The sequence below is a fragment of the Juglans regia genome, chromosome 3 (assembly GCF_001411555.2).
Source record: "Juglans regia cultivar Chandler chromosome 3, Walnut 2.0, whole genome shotgun sequence".
Classification (NCBI taxonomy): Eukaryota; Viridiplantae; Streptophyta; class Magnoliopsida; order Fagales; family Juglandaceae; genus Juglans; species Juglans regia.
The window spans coordinates 13,786,980-13,809,623 of NC_049903.1; the positions used below are offsets into that span (position 1 = coordinate 13,786,980).

A 22,644-nucleotide genomic window follows, 5' to 3' on the forward strand; every position below is an offset into this window, starting at 1 on the left:
ATACGAAATAAAAATAATACTAGATACAACTATTAATTGTGTAGACATCGTCTACTCTTTTTGAAAAAGAGTAGCGTTTTGAAAAAGAATAACGTCTATCATTAAAAAGTTAATTTTTTCATATAGATTACATATTTAGTATTTATTCATTTTTTTCAAAAGAAGTGTGAAACTCTTGCATACTCTATGACCTGCAAATATCATTTCTCGTAAAAGAAAGTCTACTTTGATTACAGAGCTACCAAGAGGAATGAATGCTCACACTTCTCCGCAAGATTCTGAGTATGGTTTGATATCGCCCAAGTCATGTCCAAATGTAGAGGTAGAGCAAAATGTGTGGGCTGCTGTTGAATTGTGGGTTTGGCTTCCACTCGAACTCTGATTTTGCCTGTCTTTATGGAGGTCTCTCATGGCCTTAAACCTCAGGTCTTCATGATAGGTGCTTGCTTCTGGGATTTGGTCCGGAACAGACAATCGCCCTTCAAGCATGCTTACCACCTCAGACATGGTTGGCCTAAGTGATGCGGATGCATTTGTGCATAACAAAGCTACTTTAACCATAATTTCAGCTTCCTTTTCGTCAACCCCAGACTCCAACCTCTCATCAATGAGCTTCATCAATTTTCCAGTTTGTTGCAAATGGCAGGCCTGCAATATAAATTATTCAATTACCATATTGTAAAAATTTATGGTAGCTTCAGGAATGAGTAAGTAACAATCAAACAGGGATACGAAGTCGTATAGTACCCGATCTAAAAGACAAACACAGTTGTCACTTGGCATATAATTATTGTTGTTCTTTCCACTGAAAATTTCCAAGGCCAAAACTCCAAAACTGTAAACATCTGCTTTGTATGTCAGATGACCCCATAATGCATATTCTGGAGCCATATATCCTCTGCAGATCAAAATCTGAATGTCTTGTAATTCATCACTGAATTTAAAGCACTTTGCAAAAAATCATGTATGCAATTAATGCCAATTTGCCACATAAATAACTATGAGATTGTAGATAAGTTAGAAACCGACATGGTTCCAGCAATTCGGGTGGTAATGTGTGTCTTCTCCTCTTCATCGAGCCTAGCCAATCCAAAATCGGATATTTTAGGGTTCAAATCTCCATCCAGTAACACATTAGTTGCTTTGATGTCTCTGTGAACAATCTTGAGCCTTGATTCTTCATGGAGAAAAGCTAGACCTCTTGCTATCCCAATACAGATCTTAAGCCTTGAAGGCCAGTCTAGTTTAAGCTGACTGTTTTCTGGATGTACAAGGACAAGAAATTCATTGAAAAAGCATAAAAAGGGACACTGACACAAGAACACAGTACAAAGAGAAACCAAACTGAACAAAACTGCCAAAACTGAAAGAATAAAAAACAAAAACAATGACTATCTGAAAAATCCGGGAAACCTACAGGGAAAAACCAGAAAAAAGAAGATACAAGAACACATACAAGGAGAAACAAAAAACCTGAAGACACAAGAACACAGGAAACATTCAAGGAGAAACCGAAAAGAATATAAGATTTGAAAGCTGGATAAGCTCAGCTGAGGCAAACTTTAGCTGCATAAAACTTCAAATCACAAATAGTTCATACAATATTATTTTTGTCATAATATCTCATAGCTGAGCAGAATGACATATTACTCACCAAATAGAGCACCAGCAAGGCTATTATTTTCCATGTACTCGTATACCAACAATAATTGATCCCCTTCAATGCAACATCCATGAAGATTCACAAGATTTGGGTGTTGCAAACAGGAAATCATTCCCATCTCATTTAAAAACTCCCGATTACCCTGTTTTGATTTAGACGAGAGCTGCTTAACAGCTATGACAGTGCCATCAGGTAATTGACCCTGCACCCAACCTTACTCAAATAAGCAGGAAAATCCATACTCAAATGGAATAAGTTAAGTGAAGTAAGTTATGGTACCTTGTAAACAGGACCAAAGCCACCTTCTCCAATTTTGTTGGCGCAATCGAAATCATTAGTAGCGGCTTTTATCTGTTTTAAGCTAAAAGTCCCCGTCACCGAATCTAGTCGTCTAGTGTCTGTACAAGGACAAGGACGCACATAAGAACCAGTAAACCAAGGAATTCACTTTCTTTGTAATTACTTGCTCAGGTTACACTTGAGGAAAGATTAAAAGCTCATCTGCATAGCAAACCACGGGGAATATGCCTACGGATTTTCTTATTTTTCTATATATCATGGTCATAAACTGATTTCTAACACATGCTATCAACTCTTCATTCACAAAATCTGACCATTAAAAAGCAATACTTCAACCACTTGTATCAGAACTCAATATCTTCATGCTTGAGAATCCTTTTCCATTGAAAAACAAAATATGCCCAAACAATTTAGCTCAGTATCTCCTTCAAGAAACTTTTCTTTTTGAAAACAATACCTACATAACTTATGGTCCAACAAATGCAGCATAATTCAAGAGCCAAAAACCATGCTTCATGGACAGATTGTTGTAATAAATATTCCTTATGGAAACACTTCTTAAAGAAGATTTAAGTCTAGATTTTGCTATCAACTGATAAAATTAGGTATAATAATTTAATAATGCACATTTGGATGAATTTCTCTAGCAAGTTAAGATGTGTAAACCACAACCACAAAAGTCAAAAAGTCAAGACATCCTACTCCTTGGACATCATTTAGTCATTCAACTTGGCTGTATACAGGCAATTAAATCAATATGAGAATCAGACATTTGATTATAGCCTGCACCTTTTTTTCCCCTCCTTTTCCTCAGCAAACAGCCTTTCCACCAAAGGATTCCCCCTAAAAAGAGTAGTAAGCATAATGCTCCAATTGTAACTCCAACAATGATATAAACAGTTCGATTGGTTCCACCATTCGGGCAGAGTTTGAAATCTGCACATAGAAACAGACTAAACCAATTATGCTTCCAATCAAAGGATTTAAAGAGCAATATATCTACGTTGGTGCTGTACTGTTCTAATCTTGCAACTAAATGCATACTGCTTCAATTTACAGGGTATGATTTAACAACAATGGATTGAAAGACCACAGATGAATTCCTTTGATTCAACTTCAAAATAGCAGTTGAGATTTGTCTTTATGCTCTTTCTTATTTTGAACTGTGCATAAATAAGCCCCAACAAAATGGATGGAAAATGATTTCATGCATCTCAATACAGAACGAACACTGTAATCTTTTCCTAGTCAGATGAAACAGATAGAATATTCTCTTTCCCATACAAAAGCCTGTCCCCCCAAAAGGTTCCCATGATATTCTCTTGTTGAAAATCATGGGGGCCTAGTGCAAGTAATTAAAGTATTTATAGATGGTAATAAGACAATGAGGAACATTCACACAAAGTACTCACCAGAAACTACAGAAATGGCTGATATAAGGGGACCATAAACTCCGCTATCAGGAATTCTTGTCGTCCCTTTACCAGCCCAATAGAATCTAATCTCTAGAATATTGTTTGAGACGATCACATTAGATATAGGTTTTACAACTGCCTTTTGAGCAACACCGGTGTAATCTTCAATGTTGAAGTCCTTCACCACTAATATTTCCTGTGACAAAGAGTTCTGATTAAACCTTGATATGTAACTTCAAATATACAGAATTTCCATCAATGTCACAGATTACCTGAACATAGATATCAAATACACGCTTCCCAAGGCTGTTATATGTTTTGTCATTCGTAAACACTATTTCTGCAAAGTGGAGATTTACAGTGTAGTTCCCATTTTCTAAGCAATAATGGAAATAAGTGAGCGACATAGGAGATACTCGCGCTGTGGCATACAATTCAGATATATTGGCTGATGAGAGATCTAGAGTGTAACGTGTATTTTGGTAATTATTATCATCCATGAAATCCCCAGTGCTACTAAACCCCCAGTAACTATTGCCACGAATAAAGTACTCCGCAGCACCACCTTCAACATCTGCATCTCCTTCATATACAACTGTGACTTTATCTTCCTTGATGGCTACATTGTTTCCACCAGAATTAATATGCAAACAATTTGAATCTGCCATAAAATAATAATTTTAAAAGTATCTATTAGAAAGCAAGCTTTATAAATCTATGATAATCACAGAAATATACGCATATATACCCCTTTGTAGTCTTTAACTATCAAGTGATCACAGCAATTCATAACTACTTTAAAGCACGCTACCATAATAATTCAATCACTTTCATTTCAATTCAATTCTCTCTCTCCTCTCCAAAATTAAGCTTCGAGAGAATGAAACACTAGCTGTAAAGAGTGTAATAAATCATCCTCAAAGCCAACACATGACAGCCCCACAAATCTGTGAAAATTGTTTACCTTCTGCCGCACCCAGTTGGAGGGCCCTGAACTCATGGAAACTGGAGGTCTACCGTCTAAGGACTTGCATATACTCAGCTCATTCCCAGTGGAGTTCTTCTACTTGCAAGCTAGTATGGAAGATACACCCTCCATACAGCCGACATTGCAAGACTTGATTTGCAATAAAAGTTAAAATTAAATTTTCTTGCAAAATTTTAACTTTTATTGCAAATCAAAGGCTGTCATGTCGGCAATGTGGAGGGCGTATCCTCCACACCGGCTTGCAAATATAATTTTTCTTCCTAGTGATTAAGACTAGTTTAGAAGAAGATGGATGCTCTCCTATTCTCCCACTACATCCTTCCCCAAGACCCAACTCCCCATCCAACATATCAACAACTCCTTTCAATGGAAAAACACCATTTCTGAATTGCCCCCAACTTCTGTGTTGAAAGTTTCTAAATTTCCATAGAGCACGTGGCCCCATGTTTAGTGCCCTCCAGCCCACTTGCAATTAGAGATGGGGCCAAATAGCCAGATGGGCCTTTCAACGAACTGTGGAGCCCCAGGTCCACAGTCACCTTTTTTAAATAAACCATCAATATCCTCTTTCATCTTCTCCAATTGGTTCTTCATAAATGCTCACAGTGGATTTCTAAGAGTGCTTCCCTTGCATCAGGATTATCAGCATCTTCCTACTCATGTAGATCCTCATCAGCCTTGAAAGCCTCCGTCCATGAGTCTGTTGCACCTTGCAGTCCTCGGATGTCCTCAACTATGCTCATGAGAAACTCAAGACTGTCCCCTACCACTGGATGTCAACCACTTATGTCTTTCTAGTAGTTTCCAGGATTTTCTGGCTCTTTTTCCTTCCTGCTACTAGGAGCTTCAAATGTATACCCCCACATACTTTATTCTTTAAGGTAGTAAATAAAACTTTTTTTACTTCTAAAAACTTATCAATGTTTACAATATCATTTTTTTACGAGTACTACAAATCTGATTAGGAGAAATGCAAGAAATAAGGGTGCAGCCCTAGAGCATGCGAGCTCTACAACAGAAGCACTGTTAAAGCAAAGACTGAAAAGAAAATATTACCAGAACTACCCAATAATTCAATGAATGGATGGTATCTAAGAAGGAATCATATTTAGCAACAGAAGCACTACTTTCCACACCCTACAGTCCTATATTCCAAATTCACCACTTCAAGCAAAGAGAAACTGCTCACTATGCCATTCAACTCATCCTACTTTTAAATCATCATCAAGAGAAGCTGACAATATATCTCACAGGAATGCAGGCATCACCCAGTATACTCAAATAGAAAAATGACCACGAACCAAAGCTCTGTAGTTACCATCAATGTAAAAACAGATAATTTATTTTCCCTCATTCATTCTACACATAAAAACGGCGGATATAAAATTGCCTCCTCTTTGTACCAAACTCTCCACCAAAACAATGCAAAAACTAGCTGCGGTCACTATAAACACTACCTTATGGTCAGAATTAACCTCAAAACCGAAGACTCAAGCTCAACTTCTAACACAGAAAGTGTTCATCAGAACTGCAGTCTCCATAAAATAAATGAATCAGGACCTCATTCGGTTCTGATTCCAATCTTAGAATGATTGAAAAAACCTAAGATTCCAATTAAATTTTACTCCCATCAAGACCATATGCTTAGTCATTGTTGCACTTTATTCTGAATGGTGGAAATAAATCAGGGAACAAGGACTCAAAAGGCAAACCCACACCAAGCCCCTGTAAAAGTTTTCCATGCTCCAATTTAATGCAAATGTTCCATGTGAAAACATCATATAGATTTAATGCATATGTGCCATGTGACCTGCAGAAACTAAGAGTGGCCTAAAGTTTTTAGAATTTCTTTCGTAGGGATAGCTGAGATTCGCTTCATCAGTTTTTAAATGATTAAAATAGTTTATATGTCTATACTTATAAATGAAAACAATTTCGCATTTTCATATGAGAGTTCAAAGAGAAATTTCAAAGAAAACTTGGAGAATTGATGTTAGTTTCATAGCAGTCAATAGTTTTTGGAACACCAGAAATGTATCCTTACATCGTGGACAATTGAAGTTCTTTAAGCAATGAGGACCTTGTTTTCTGTACAAAAATGAGCATAAAAGAATATATCAATACGAAATGTAGTCGTCAATCAATATTTGGAATCCTAACCTTATACAAAACTTCTTCTCATTTTCTAGCTGCTTGGAAACTTATTATGAAACAGAGTAATAAATCAACAACAGAAACATCTTACATTTTGTCCACCTTTAAGGAGCTTTGAAATAAGTTAAGATTCAAATTCCTAATAAAATAACAGAGGTTCAAAGAACTATCAGCTTTAAAGCCATGTCAAAGTAGAAATATATGAAAATAAGTAGTATAAAAGTAGTCTGACAAGTTTTCTCCACAAGCTGGCTGTTCAGGACCTTGCCATGTGAAGTTATTGTAGGAAAGATCACTGCATCCATACATCAGAGAAAACCATGTCAATCCTTTAATAAAACATAAAAAATAAAAAACATACAAAACTAGAACAAAAAAAAAAAAAAAAAAAAGATAACATGAATCTAAGAATACTATTATTTAGTATTTCAGAAGAATCCGAACCCAAAAGGCATGTTATCAGGGAATGCCATTTCTTCAAAATGGCCGAGATATAACACTAATGCTAGTACTCTCACCATCCAGAAAATAAAAGCAAATTTGCATAATTACATGCTGAAAAGCCCAGACAATGTCGGGAGGAAGGTTTAATACTGAAGTTGTTCAGACCTACCTCAGGGCAGGATGAGCAACAAAGGCCCTTCTCAACTGCCTTAATATTGATTTTTTTTTTCTTTGCCTCTCAGAATATTACTGGAAAAGTAATCTAGTGTATATAGTGACTCTCAAATCTTTTTTTTATTGGCATAGGGACTCTCAATGCAAAATGTCAAAATATATTAATATTAACCATAAAGAGTTTTGAGGAAATTCTATTTTTAAGTTCCGAAACATGCATTAAAAAGACAGACCATCAACGGAAGAGAAAATAGAGCATTCGTGAACTTGATAGCATTAAAAATATAAAATAGAGTTAAGTAAAAAGAAAATCAGGAAGCTCCACCCTATTATATGGAAATTGTTTGTTCGTAGTATTCCACTTTTAATATATAATAACAAGAACTGTTTCTGATAAACCAAAACCACATGGGGATAGCACCAAGTGAAAAGTAGACTGTCAATATATCCAAATGATGAAACAAAATTAAAAGCATACCGGATTAAAAAAATACATACATATTACTCCCCGCCTTCAAAATTGATTCTGGTACATTTCCTCTTAGCAAGTTGCCAGTTAAAAAGCTAACAAAAAACGCAATCAAATGTTTAGTGTTTTATCCAATTACTAAAACTCAAAAACATTTGAACACATCCTACCAGAAAACATAATACTGCATTCAAAAACATTTATGACACAGTTCTGCCCAGAAAGGAAGCTTGATTATAGAACATCGTGGCATAGGTGTCGCATGCACATGTTTGTTCGGGTGTTTGTGTGTGTATAAATTGTGTCCTCTAGATTTTGAAAAATATTTTTAAGTATGTTAGCAATGGAAGTTATAATATATAAATTAATACAGCCTGTATTTTGATATACTTACAGGAATTTCAGGCGCTCAAAGTTGGCACTCGTTGGAATCTCCCCAATTAATTTGTTAAAACTGACATCCCTACCACAATAACAAAGTGACAAGATAATTAATATTCATCCTCAGAAACAATTTACTGACCTGGAAAGTCCTAAGAAAAAGGTGATCTAAAATTTTATAATTTGAAAAAATACCTTACATGATGGATATTCAGGTAGCCTAGCTCATTTTGCTTATGAAAGTAGCCTAGGTCATTTTGCTTATGAAAGAAAACACTGGTTCTATCAATATGTTATGTTTGCTAGTAAGCCATGGAAAATGTGAGACTTTTGTATTTCAAATATTCATCTTCCTTGATTAATAAGTGTTTACACAGTGCTCTATTTATAGAGCTGAGGGTGCCGAGAGTGGTCTGGCATTTTAACAAACATGAGGTGTGCGTGATGCCTATTGCTAGCTGTACAGATTATGGTGATAACAGAAAATATTCCCTTTTGTACAGACAGGATTACAAGAATATTCTAGAGAAGTTACAACAGAATTTCATGAAGTAATATTTCTGGAAGGTTCTTGCAGGTTGAGGCTGGTTGCTGTCATCGTGTGCAGCTGAGGAGGAGCAGTGAGTCATGGATGAGCTGGAGATTATTGGTTTGCTGTCACCCTCCCGCAAGTCCAGCAAGGGAACCATGGTGAGACTCGATCTTAAGGTAAAGAACCGAGAGGAAGGCAATGGCTTTGTGAGCCCATCAACAAGCTGGTCCCGAGAAGAGATGAATGACACATGCAGTGTTTTTGATGCAACTCGATCTCTAACAAAATGGAAATCTATTTCCATGTGTTTAGTGCAGGAGTGAAGAACTGGATTTGCTGAGAGATAAGTTGTCCCCAAATTGTCACACCATAAAGTGGGGGGATGAGAAAGAAATACACCAAGATCATTGGGCAGTGATTGTATCCAGAGTAATTCAGCAGTAGAAATAAATTGACAAACCTTGCTCACAGCAAAAGCAACATCAGGACGTGTAAGAGACAGATATTACAAACTGCCAACAGTACTTCTATATAGAGTTGGGTCAGAAAATTCTGGACTTTCATTGAGAGAAAGATGAGCGGAAGAGGCCATTGGAGAGTTCACGAGTTTGGCCAAATCCATGTTGGTTCTTTTCAAGAGATCACAAATGTATTTGGTTTGAGATAAGTGAAGTCCAGTGGGCAGTTTATTAATCTTAAGACCTAAAAAACATCTGAGAGGACCCAAATCTTTTAATGGAAAGGATATGCTGAGTGATTGAAGAACAGACGAGATAGTAGCTAAACATGAACCAGTGAGAATAATGTCTTCTACGTAAACCAAGATAAACATAATGACAGAATGACGATTGTAAACAAACAAGGAAGGGTCGGCAATGGAAGCAATGAAACCAAGCTCAATGAGTCGGGTACTCAACTTGGAAAACCAGGCTCGGGGTACTTGTTTAAGACCATAGATGGCCTTATTCAAGCGACACACATGATTGGGGTAGTCTGAGTTGATGAAACCAATTGGCTGAGACATATACACTTGTTCTTGAAGGTCCCCATGGAAGAAAGCGTTATTAATATCTAATTGTCTAAGGGACCAATTTTTAGTAACAGCAACAGATAAGATGGTGCGGATTGTAGTAGGTTTAACCACTGGACTGAAAGTTTCAGAGAAATCTATACCAGCCTGTTGATGGAAGCCCTTTGCTACCAATCGGGCCTTGCGTCGTTCGATAGAGCCATCAAAGAGCCTTTTTGTTCGGAAGACCCATTTGCAGCCAACAAGATTGGTGATGCCAGTGGAGAGAACCAGAGTCCATGTGTTAGTCTGCAAAAGAGCTTGAAATTCATCAGACATAGCTATCCTCCATGGCTGATGTTTCGCGGCTTCAGTGTAAGAGGTTGGAGATTCAGGATTAGGTTGGTTATGGTTAGGTAGCTGCGGGGGGTGGGGGGGTGGCCATAAGACTGTGCCGTCAGTGAACTTGCAAGGACGATTGGAGTTTGTACGGGATCTGGTTATGATGGGTGAGAATGTAGAGGATGTGTGGGAGGAATTTTCGGACAGCTTAGAGGGAATGGAAGACGACCTAAAGGGATCGGGAGAGGAAGATGAAGTATCTGGGCTTGGGTTGATATCGGGGTGAGATGAGGGATTGGAAGATGAAATGTCTGGGCTTGGGTTGATATCGGGCCAAGATGAGAGATTGGAACTTTAAGGAGGTGGATTAGGAGTAGATTGAATGGAAGTTAGGTTGTGGGCTGAAGGAGGCCTTTGTGAGGGGAGCATCGAATGAGTGGAAGAATTTAAGGTGGGAGGTGGGCTGAGAATTGAGGGAAGTTGAGTGGAGATGGGCTTGAGGTTAGTATGTGTAGACGTGGGGCAGTAGGCAAGAGGAAACTGAGATTCATCAAAGACCACATCTCTTGAAATATAGACTCTTCCAGTAGGAAGATCCAAACAGCGATATCCTTTGTGAGAATCGCTATAACCAATAAACAAGCATTTGGTAGATCTAAGGTCTAATTTGTGCTCGTCGAAGATGAGGCCAGTAGGCAGTGCCGAAGACTTTGAGGAAAGTGTAATCGGGTGGCTTGGAGAATAATTTTTCAAAAGGTGATTTATGATGAAAAAAATGTGTGGGAAGCCGATTTATTAGATAGACGGACGTATGGAAGGCATTGGCCCAAAAGTTTTGAGGGAGAGATGCATGAGCCATGAGTGCTAGTCCGGTCTCGACAATGTGCCGATGTTTTCGCTCTACGGCATCATTTTGTTGGTGCGTATGCGGACATGATAAACGATGGAAAATTCCTTTTGTTTGAAGGAGTGAGTGAAGATATCGATATTCCCCACCCCAATCACTTTGCAAGGATATTATTTTAGAATTAAAGAATAACTCAACATGTGCTTGAAATCGAAGAAAGACTTTGACAACATCATATTTTTGTATTAAGGGAAACCACCAAGTCTAACGAGTAAAATCATCTAGAAAAGCTACATAATAGCGAAACTCATCTCTAGAAATAACAGGGGTAGGGCCCCATACATCATAATAGATGAGCTGCAATGGTTTGGTTGATGAGAATCCTGAAAGGCAGGGGCAGAACTGTGTTATAGCTTGGGGGGGCTGCCGCCCCCCCCAAAACTTTTTAAAAACACTAATATAGTATGTAGATAATTATAAATTTTCTTTATATAATTAAAATTGCCCCCCCAATACTCAGATTTCTAAAATTTTTATTAAAATTGTCCCCCCAAATCCCAATATTTACTAATTTCACTTTTCACTTCACCTCACATCACCCACGGTGACAACTGATGCCAAAATCTACCAAAATCTGCTTGTTACCGATAAAAAAAGTATAAACTCGACTTTTTCTTTCTCTTTCTCATCGGGAAATGCTTCAATCTTCACTTCCTTCATCTAACTTCTGAGTTTCTCTCTATTTCTTTCTGCTGCTTCACAGCGTCAGTTCGTGAGTCGTGACAGTCTCTTTCTCTCTCGCTGGGTAACACTTCAGTAACTCAGTTCCTTCATCTTTGCAAAGCAACCTCTCTCTCTCTTCCACTTTCTCTCTCTCGCTCGCTGGACGCTGGCTAATGCTTCGGAAGAAGCCAGTAAGAGGCCCAGAACTAGAAGGATAATCATACATTGATACACGGTCTGACAGTGAGTCAATGACTCTCATAAATTCATAATCTCATTTGTTCATTCACTTATTTTGTCGTTAAAGACATCCGTATGCAGCGTATGCTTTTTTTTTTATAATAAAGTAAGCTCAGTTTTGTAACTTTTGTCATTAAAGACATCATTTTAGGATTGATATATTTACTGCTACAATAGACTACCAGTTGCAAGAATTGAATAATAGATTTAACGACCATGCAATGGAACTTCTCATTCTTAGTGCTGCTTTAAACCCTAAAGGTGCATATAAATCATTTAAAATTGATGATATATGCAAATTGGTTGAGAAATTTGATCGACAGGTTAATTCGTTTAGTATCAACTCTTCTAGTTTCTACTGCTAGTACTGAGCGAGCATTTTCTGCCATGAAACTTGTAAAAACTAGATTGCGTACTTGAATGGAAGATGAGTTTCTTGCAGATCATTTGTTAGTTTATATTGAGAAAGAAATTGCCAAGAATTTCACTTTAGAAATGATAATAGATGAATTTTATTCCATGAAAGATCGTCGTCGAGCTTAATTTGAAGAAGAAATCCTAAGTTGATATTTCATTTTCTTTTCTTTTTGTAATGGTCTCTAGCAAACTATGCAAATCCTAAGAAAAATTATCTTATAAGATGATTTATGGACATGCATTTTTTTTATACAATTTTATGACATATTATTATTGTTTATAATATAGTCACGTGCCAAAAACACATATTACTTATACTCACACATACCACATACTTTTTCAATCGCCCCCCCAAACACCAAATCCTAGTTCCGCCCCTGCTGAAAGGGTTGTTGGGAGCTTTTGGCTTGGCAGGATGCTGAACATTTGGAAGAAGCATCACGAGTAGAAACTGGCAGAGAATGAGTGGAGAGGATACGGTGGACTAACTAAAGAGAAGGATGACCCAGTCATGAGTGCCACTGAGAGGTGGTGGTGCGCTCGCCAACAAAGGCCTGAGGAGACGAAACAGGAGTGGGAAAAGAGTAGAGACCACGAAGGAGAAGGTTCCCCGTCTTTGAATCCTTCACAAGAAAATGAGAACCATGAAACTCAAAGAAAACAGAATTGTCAATGCAAAATTGTCTAACCGAAATTATGTTCATGGTGATATGTGGTACATGTAACAGATTTTCAGAAAAAAGGAAGTAGAAGATGTAGAAAAGGCAGAGTTACCAATGTGTGCAATCGGTAGAGCATTTCCATCGCCAACTCTGATTTGATCATTGCCACAATAAAGAGAGGATTGATTGCTGAGATTTGATAAGTCAAAAGTGAGATGATTTGTAGCTATGGTGTCAGGGTACCAGGACAGGTCAAGAGATGAGCTGGAGGTAGTGTAGTGTGCTGCTAGATTTTTGGGGGGATCACTTTGAAGAGCATGATCAAACTTGGAGTAGCAACGTATGGCAAGGTGGCCAACTTTGCCACAGATCTGACAGGTTGGTTTGTTGTGAGGCAGAGGAGATGGAAAGTGGGATGATTGAGGAGAACCAGATGGTGTGCGATGAAACCGCGATTGAAGCCTCGGCCATGAGTGGGAGAATTAGAGGTAAAATTTGCGGAGAAATTTGTTGTAGTAGGAAGATGATCGGAGTGAGAGAGTCAATTTTCATGAGTGAGTAGTAGGCTATATAATTCTTTTGAGGAGAGTGTTCAACATGAGCTGTGATAGAGCTCACAAAAGCATCGTAATCGTTGTTTAAGCCAGCAAGAAGGTAGGAAATGAATTCAAGGGAGGAAAGGGGGGAACCCGTAGCACTCATTGTGTCTGAGAGATGTTTTACTTTGCGGAAGTAATCGGAAATGGAGGTGGAACCTTTTGAAATTGTGGTGAGCTGATAACGTAATTGAATGATGGGGGCATGGGAGTGAGGCGAAAAGTCTTTCAAGAGTAGCCCAAACATCTCGGGCAGTTTGGTGTGGCCAATAACTTAGGCAATGAGGTTGTCGGAGAGGGAGGAGATTAAGGCACTTAGGATGAGCTGATATGTTTGAAGCTGGGTGAGATATTCTGGGTTGGTGGTGATGTTATCAGCAAGAAGACGAGGAGGGGGCTGGAAAGAGCCATCCACGTAGTGAAAAAGCCATTGTCCTTTGAGATAAGGTGTAAGGTTCAAGCTGCTGAATTCTTGAACCAGCACCAGGAATTCGTAACAAAACCTCAGAAACAATCAACACACAGAATAGACTGAACAAGATTTCATTCATAAACCTTGTAGAGAATTTTCGAGGAATTCTCAACCTCCCAAACAGACTCTCAGGATTATTCAATGCCTTTTCATCCTACTTACCTCTGCTTTTATAGAAGCAGATGTCTAACAACCTTCTAACAATCGCAAGAAAGCAAATGTAAAACGCAACTATCAGTTTACATCATGAAACGCAACGTTTCACTAAAACACTAAACGCAGTTGCTAAGAATTTAAAACGCAACACTTCCGTAAGAATTAAAACGATTCGTTTCATTAAACCTCAGTTCCCCTAACGGCTTAAACTGCTGCAACTAACTTCCTAACAACCTCATAACAGACTTCCTCCAAGCCTTACTGATCTGCACCACTTCAAGGCCTCTGCCAAGCACCCGTGACAATCTCCACCACTTCAAGGCCTTGCCCACAAGGCACCCGTGACAATCATTGCAAGACAGTGCTTACCAAGTGAGGATACAAAGATCTGAGCTTCCACAGCAATTCCCAAGAACTATCCTCTACAGATGCCCCAACCCACTTGATCAATACCTCAGTTAAAGCTTGATTCCCCACTTTCTTCATTCTTCTTTCTAGAATCAGTTCAGGTTCAGGTTGCACATTTCCTTCACTATCGACCGGAGGTAAGGTAGATAATGGGGAAATCTGATCTCCAAGTTTCTTTTTTAAGCAAGAAACATGGAAAACAGGATGTATTTTTGCTGAAGGTGGTAAATTCAATTTGTATGCCACTTGACCAATCTTTTCAATGATCTGAAAGGGACCATAGAATCGAGGGGCCAGTTTCATATTTCTTCTCAATGCTACTGATTTTTGTCGATAAGGCTGCAGTTTAAGGAACACCCAATCTCCCACTTCAAATACTCTTTCAATTCTCTTCTGATCAGCATACCATTTCATTCTACTTTGTGCCTTTTCCAAATTCTCCTTTAAAAGAGAAAGTACTTCATCTCGAGACTTCAGCTGCTGATCTACTGCAGCATTAGCAGTAGTACCAGGAACATATGTCAACAGCTTAGGAGGACAGATGCCATAAAGTGCTTGGAATGGAGTCATACCAATCGATGAATGCATGGTAGTGTTATAACACCACTCTGCCATGGGTAACCAAGCACTCCAATTCTTTGGCTTGGTGCCAATGTATGATCTTAAATAGCCTTCAACACATTTATTTAAAGCTTCTGCTTGGCCATCAGATTGAGGATGATATGCTGAGGAAAAAGCCAAGTTAGTTCCTTGCATCTCAAATAATTGCCTCCAGAATTTGCTAGTAAAGACCACATCACGATCAGATACTATAGTCTTAGGCAGCCCATGAAGCTTAAAAACTCCAGAAAAAAACACCTCAGCTACCTTGCTAGCTGTATAAGGGTGTGCCATAGGAAAAAAGTGACCAAACTTGGTCAATCTATCAACCACAGTGAGGATAACAGTCATTCCCTTGGAACATGGAAGGCCTTCAATAAAATCCATTGCAATGTCCAGCCAAGGAGTCTGAGGAATAGGCAATGGCTGCAACAATCCTGCTGGATGGGTTGTTTCATGCTTATTCACTTGACAAGCCTGACACTCCTTCACCAATTTTCTGATATCCCTTCTCATACCAGGCCAATAAAAGTCCATCCGTGCCTTTTGTAATGTTTTATGATACCCAACATGCCCAGCTTCTGGGTTATGATGGATATAGTGTAAAATCTTTTGTTGAAAAGAGGAAGAAGGTACTATAACCAGCTTACCTTTCCTCAGCAAAAGACCTTGCTGCATAGAGTAATCTTTTGAAACTGGACTTCCTTGCTGTAAGGCAGTGATAATACTGCAAAGATCCTCAGAAAGAACATAACTTTGCTTAAGCTCATCCACCCAAATAGGAGTAGGAAAAGATATGAGGGCTAATGTAGCTGTCTCCTCCATCATTTTCCTTGAAAGAGCATCTGCTGCCTTGTTATCCCTTCCCTTCTTATATTCAATCTTGAAATCATATCCCATAAGCTTGGAAATCCACTTCTGCTGAGCTTCAGTTGCTGCCTTTTGTTCTAACAAGTGTTTCAATGCCTGTTGGTCAGTTTTGATTTTAAAAACTTGACCAAGAAGATATGGTCTCCATCGTGCCACTGCACAAACCAAGGCCAAAAGTTCTTTCTCATATGTTGAAAGTAACAAAGCCTTGCCTTTTAAAGCTTTGCTGAAAAAGGCTATTGGCTGGCCTTCCTGCATCAAGACAGCACCCAGCCCCACTCCCGAGGCATCACACTCAATGGTAAACTCCTTTGTAAAGTCTGGAAGTCTTAATACAGGAGGTTTGGATACTGCATTCTTCAACTGAACAAAAGCTGCTTCAGCTTCTTTATTCCAATGAAAAGAGTTCTTCTTTAACAGCTGAGTAAGTGGTAAAGCTATTGAGCCATAGTGCTGTATGAACTTCCTGTAATAACCAGTCAGGCCCAAAAAGCCCCTCAATGCCTTCACTGTTTTTGGAATTGGCCAATCAATCATGGAAGAAATCTTGGCTGGATCTGCTTTAACTCCATCTCCCGATATTATATGGCCCAAATAATCAATTTCAGGGACAGCAAATTTACACTTAGATCTCTTAGCAAATAAAGTTTGTTGCTGTAAAACAGTTAAGACTGCCTTCAAGTGTTCCAAATGCTGAGCAAAATCTTGACTATAAACCAAGATATCATCGAAAAAAACCAAAACAAACCTCCTAAGAAAAGGCTTGAAGACATGGTTCATTAATCCTTGAAATGTAGCAGATGCATTAGTAAGCCCAAATGGCATTACCAAGAACTCATAATGGCCTTCATGAGTTCTAAATGCAGTTTTTGAAATATCTTCTTCTTTCACCCTTATTTGATGATAACCTGACCTTAAGTCAAGTTTGGAAAAAATCTTAGCTCCATGAAGCTCATCAAGAAGCTCATCAATAACAGGTATGGGAAACTTGTCTTTAATGGTTTCATTGTTGAGGGCTCGATAGTCAATACACATTCTCCAACTACCATCAGCTTTCTTTACCAGCAACACAGGTGAAGAAAAAGGACTTTGGCTAGGCCTTATAACTCCATTACTGAGCAATTCATTCACTATCTTCTCAATCTCAGCTTTTTGATAATGAGCATATCGATAAGGCCTAACTGAAACTGGTTGAGCACCCTCCTTCAACAGAATCGTATGATCAAATTCCCCGTGACATAAGGTATCATTTGAGTGCGCCATAACAGAAAATTGTCATTGGTGAGTTTAACAGAGACAAGGTGAGAAAGATGAGGAAGAAAGGAAGGAGCAGGTGGGTTGGAGGGTGAGGATTTGGGGGGAGGAGGAACTTCAGCCATATGAGACGCTAGTTTTCGAATAGCTCTGGTACCATGTGAGACTTTTGTATTTCAAATATTCATCTTCCTTGATTAATAAGTGTTTCCACAATGCTCTATTTATAGAGCTGAGGGTGCCGAGAGTGGTCTGGCATTTTAACAAACATGAGGTGTGCATGATGCCTATTGCTAGCTGTACAGATTATGGTGATAACAGAAAATATAACCTTTTGTACAGACAGGATTACAAGAATATTCTAGAGAGAATTTACAACAGAATTTCATGAAGTAATATTTCTGGAAGGTTCTTGCAGTTGAGGCTGGTTGCTGTCATCGTGTGCAGCTGAGGTGGAGCAGTGAGTCATGGATGAGTTGGAGATTATTGGTTTGCTGTCAGGGAGCAAGCCAGACAACACTAACAAGAAAAGAATTGAGAAACAATAGCAGCAAGGAATTCGGGCCATGTTCAGCAGTAAAGAAATGAGTTTCATAGTTTTATCAGTGTTTTTGGAACTATAGGTCTCTGCACTTTGATTTTACGTCAACCACATATCTACAAATATGTTGTGATACCCTAAGTAGGGAAAGTGCTGCATGGGTGTTAAGTTCCACATGGGATATTTACTAGGTGGATTGACCTTTATAAGTGATTCCTCAAAGTTCCATATAACTTCAACTGGTTCTTTTTAAGGTCATGACAAATGGTATCAAGGTCAACAAAGTAATGCCATATGACACCAGAGCACTGCATACAAGGCAGGACAGCCAGAATGTCAAGAATTCAAGTGAGGGAAGATTGTTACCTTAAACAGTGATGAAAAACTGCAAGGGTGCTCTGTTCCATATGGATGTTTACTATATAGAACTGAGCTTGATAAGTATTACTGGAAGCTCCATGTGCAACTTCAACTGGTCTTTTATGGTATAGCATAGATGTAGCTAACAATTCCTTGGGTCATGACATGTGGACACATTTGCACACCAATATGTTGTGTAATTTGCATAAGTACGTGCCCAAATGTCTAACAACAAAAAGATGTGCCCATTGCTATCTTCAGTTTCTGTAATTAGGTTGCTTAAGGAGAACACAATATTCATAGTGTTTTTGAGCCAGGTTGTTTTCTATTGTGTTGATCTTTGCAAAAGACTCAGAACTTATTTCTACATCTTCATTAAAGCCATTTTCTATTCCTTTCTTTTTATCTGATGACTTTACACGAAGTATGAATGTTGAGATATTGCTTATCATCTTTGCATGAACATTTACTATGTTCTTTTGCCTTGTTAAGTGATAATTGAAAGCTTGAAGCACCGAACAACACTTATAATCCTGTCTTCAAAGAGCATAAATGATACTTCCAGAAATAGTTTTCTATTTTCAGTTAAGAGAAACTAACACCATTGAAAATATCATGTATTTCATTTTTCTTTTTATTCATTGGAAACAAAATTTAGAAATACTTCTTTGAAATACACAACATACTATATTTGGGATTTGGGTCCCCAAGAGTTCATACCCAAACTCTAGGGCCTAGAGTGGCCGTCCACAGCATTTATAGCTATATTATTATCCACTTCTATAAATTTTTTATAACCCACTTTCACAAAACCAAGTATAAAATACATTTAAAAATTTATCTCAAGAATTCTCAAAAAACAGAGAAGTTTTCACTTAACAAACACATTTCAAATTTTTTTTTTTTTTTTTGAATAGCCCCCATCTTTCTAGTTCATTGCAACAAAATACATGTTTTATTTAATTATTTATTTTGCAGATACACACCCCCACATATGCCATCGCAAGCTAACAGAACACAGGGCTCCAATACATCACATGCTTTACTTACAACATTTCCAGATTCTTCATAGTCCAGATGTATGCAGGGATCTCCCCAGCAATCTTACAGTTTCTCAAAACCCTGAGATTTAGAACGGAATTATATCAAGTAAGCCAGCATCAGATCGAACATATACAATTTTTACCATGTAACCAGTTGACATACAATCTTACTATGCCAGACATGTTTCTCAGCATAGGAAAGTCCTGATTTGGCCCATCCATATCACTAATCCTCCTGTATAAAGGATGATAAATCTATTGATTAATTAAAAAAATACACCCTATTCAAACAAATGTATCGATTTAAGAAATCTTTGTACTCACAACTGAGCTAAATTATACAGGAGAGATATCTTGGGTGGGATGGGTCCCTCCAGTCCACTTGCATGCATTTCTCTTCAGGAATTCAAATTTGAATGAAATTAATAGAAATATGTGTATGGTTAAGGTCTAATGTTGAAATCTCAGAAAAAGCACTTGAGATTTTTTGAGAAACAAGGACCATACAGTCTTGTCAATTGTTTCCAGTTCTGTATGAAGTCAGGTAGCTTTCCTTTGAAGTTGTTGTCATTTATCCTACTGCACATGGAATAAAATGATGTTCATCAACCAATATTTGATACGTGTGCTTTAAAGCAAAGATGAATACGTCAACAGAAGAAAATATAACAAATTCTCACAAATCTGTTAGATTTTGCAGCCTAGAAAAAGTCTTCGGCAAGTTTCCTGTCAAATTATTTGAGGAGAGCATCCTGCAATTACAATATTGCAACAATGAACCAACAAAAATTTTCATAAATGTGAAAAAAATGCAAAGAAAACTAAAGAATTATAAAACGCCAAAATGAAGAAATAAGATGCCTCACAAAGTCTGCAAATTGATCAAGTTGCCTAGCTCAGGAGGAACAATGCCTGAGAATCGGTTTGCTTCAAGGCACCTATTTGGAAAAAAATAACTAATAAATAAACCCCAAGGGGGACTAAACTCATGATTAAACCCTCCAATAGTAAAGCAAAGAAATCATATAGACAAAGATGGAAATGTTTCAGCGGTTTTTAGGTCATGGCAAAACAATTTAATAAGTAGAAACTTCAGAGACTTTTACTTCATTGCACAACTTGAACAAATTCACGAAGACTTTTATCACCATAAGTCGTCCAATATATTAATGAAGAGAGAGAAAGAGAGGAAAAATAAAGATTAAAACGCACATGTATTTGAGAGTCGTAATATTTCCCAATTCCTTTGGAATTTCCCCTGATAAGCGATTCACAAGAACAGAGCTGCAAGTCACTTGCTGGTTAATTTAAGATAAAAGCAACAAAATGAAAACTTAATAGATATTGTTTTACAAGAGCTCACATAAAAGTCAATTGCATTGAAGTCCATTCCAGTGGTATTGTCCCATTGAGATAGTTGTATGCAAAATCACTAAAAAGAGAGGAAGATCAGTGTAAATTGAAAACAGTGAAATAATTCTAGTGAATTGCGTTAGAAACAATTTCTGTAAACTCATACACAAAAGTGGAGCATTTCAAATGATCTTACATTTTTTGGAGATAAGGAAGCTTGACCAGTTGAGGTGGAAGCATGCCAGAAAGGCTGAAACGCTTTAGCACTCTACAAACACATGGGAAATCATATATATATATATATATAGTGTGCTACCATCAATTTCCACTAAATTACATATGCCATGGATATAGAAAAAAGGCTGCTTTTGAAAACAATGTTTGGCAGGGCTTCATTTACAATGTACACTCCAAAAACATTTTACCAACATAATAAAAATAATCAAAAGAATAGATATAGATATATATATATATATATGTAATATTGGAGATTAAGGCTTAGATGAGTTAACTAAGATTGCTCACCGAAAAAAAATATATATATATTAACATAGATTTCCCATCCAGATTATAGAGATGTACAATGATGCATAAGATGGAAGATTTGATGTAAAACTAACTAGTAACAAGATGGGGAAACTATACATCGTTACGACATGGCAGACGGTGTTGTTCTCGTAGTGGCAATCACAATCGATACTGCTCTCAGAATTCCTTGGTGGCTCTGGTGCTATCCCAACCATTTCTACTTCACATGAATTGCCATTAAACTTCCAATACATTGCGCCCATCGTACTAGTTATTTGTTGGAGTGCATCAACTAAACTTCGTCAACAATCAAATAACCATCACACGTCAAACCAATATTGTACAACTATACTTACTAGAAAAAAAATTGGCAATCCTACTTCATTGCTCCACATTTGGCCATATGAAACTTAAAAATTTATGTTACAAAGAATCGAGGAAAATGCCAGATTTAAAGCAACCTTCAGGCTTGAGGCAAATGCAAAGAACTAAAAGGAAATTTTTACGTTTCTTGGTTTATGTTTGTCTTCCTAAAATAACTTTTGCTTTTAGTTTCCCTTTCTTCTTTAAAGAGATATCAGCTTACGATCCAATAGAAACTAGCTAGAACATTTAGATGATTAAACTCCCAAGCATTCACATGATTAAACTAGAACATTTATATACTTCTATCAGCAAACTTGCATTTCCTCCACAAACAAACACATGCCTCAATATGAAATTCCAGATTTGGGTTATGATTAATTCGTAAAAATTGAAAAAAACATAGAAGAAAAAGAAGCAAAGCCAAACAATTATGCTATAAATTTTTTATTTCAGGCCAGCAAGAACGAGACAAATTAGACTGAATGTAACTTAGCCCATGTAATAACAGACAACCAGAAAATCATGAACAAATTAAGCACCATGTTATCATAAATTTTCAAGGGGGAAGAAAACCCAACTTTCCGTTTGGTCACCAAGAAAATCAAAACAAAAACAAGAGAAGAAAAGAAACACTTTGATTTCTTACAACGAAAATGATAAGCTAAGCACAAATAGTCCATACGGTTAACGGGTGACATTCAGTACTACGAGCTTCCCAAGATTTAAGCTTTTCAGCTTCTTTCATTTACCTCAACAAAGAGAATGGAAGAGAGCCCGTACCTTCTTCTTGGGGTACCCTTGCCTCCGCAAATCCAAGCAACCTGAAGCAACTCCACGCAAAAATCGTAAAACCGAAGAGGTTCTTTGCCAGCATGATCAAGAATTTGACAAAAACAACCGGAGCTTCTGTAGGAATCGAGTTATTAAACTTTCCTGCATGTTTCGACTCATTATTTAAATTTTTATATTTTTTTATCATTTAGAATAGATTATTTATTATAAATGATAAGAAGATAACGAGAAATGAGACTGAAATTTTCTTTCGTATTGAATCCACCACTGTCGGCAGTTTTCACTTGACAAATCTTATCCTACCCAGATGTGAAAATGCGTTTCAGAACAGAGACGCTAGTTACTAGCCTAATAATGCGGATTTGACTGCAAGATATGTTCGGAATCCTCCAAGTTTTGGACTTTCCACCCTCTCTCTTGGTAATCCACTGTTGATTGCTGGAAATTGGAATATAATATGAATTTCGTTACAAGAAACCAAGTTTACAAGGAGACTTGGTTGTAGTATACAACTTTAGTTCATGTCCTTCGATCTCTCACAACTT

General features: G+C 37.6%; 1 protein-coding gene across 8 annotated transcripts; it reads right to left on the reverse strand.

The window, feature by feature from the left end:
- Nucleotides 1-22,644, reverse strand: LOC108996695 (probable LRR receptor-like serine/threonine-protein kinase RFK1). Of its 8 annotated transcripts, none has more exons than XM_035688111.1 (25): nucleotides 22,448-22,644; nucleotides 22,088-22,240; nucleotides 21,059-21,233; nucleotides 20,610-20,681; nucleotides 20,424-20,492; nucleotides 20,273-20,344; nucleotides 19,927-19,998; nucleotides 19,741-19,812; nucleotides 19,568-19,639; nucleotides 19,385-19,456; nucleotides 19,224-19,295; nucleotides 19,068-19,139; nucleotides 8,002-8,070; nucleotides 7,637-7,702; nucleotides 6,753-6,815; nucleotides 6,612-6,659; nucleotides 6,411-6,454; nucleotides 3,651-4,039; nucleotides 3,376-3,574; nucleotides 2,753-2,899; nucleotides 1,943-2,061; nucleotides 1,655-1,865; nucleotides 1,030-1,261; nucleotides 748-898; nucleotides 84-648 (listed from the first exon to the last, which is right to left on the reverse strand). In XM_035688111.1, the coding sequence occupies exons 2-25, from the start codon at nucleotides 22,179-22,181 to the stop codon at nucleotides 259-261; spliced, it is 3,042 nt and encodes a 1,013-aa protein (XP_035544004.1). In that variant the 5' UTR covers nucleotides 22,182-22,240; nucleotides 22,448-22,644; the 3' UTR covers nucleotides 84-258. The 8 variants fall into 8 exon arrangements, with proteins under 8 accessions (XP_035544001.1, XP_035544004.1, XP_035544003.1 ...); XM_035688110.1 differs by having other exon boundaries at nucleotides 22,403-22,644; XM_035688107.1 differs by lacking the exon at nucleotides 22,448-22,644 and having other exon boundaries at nucleotides 22,088-22,156; nucleotides 22,207-22,396.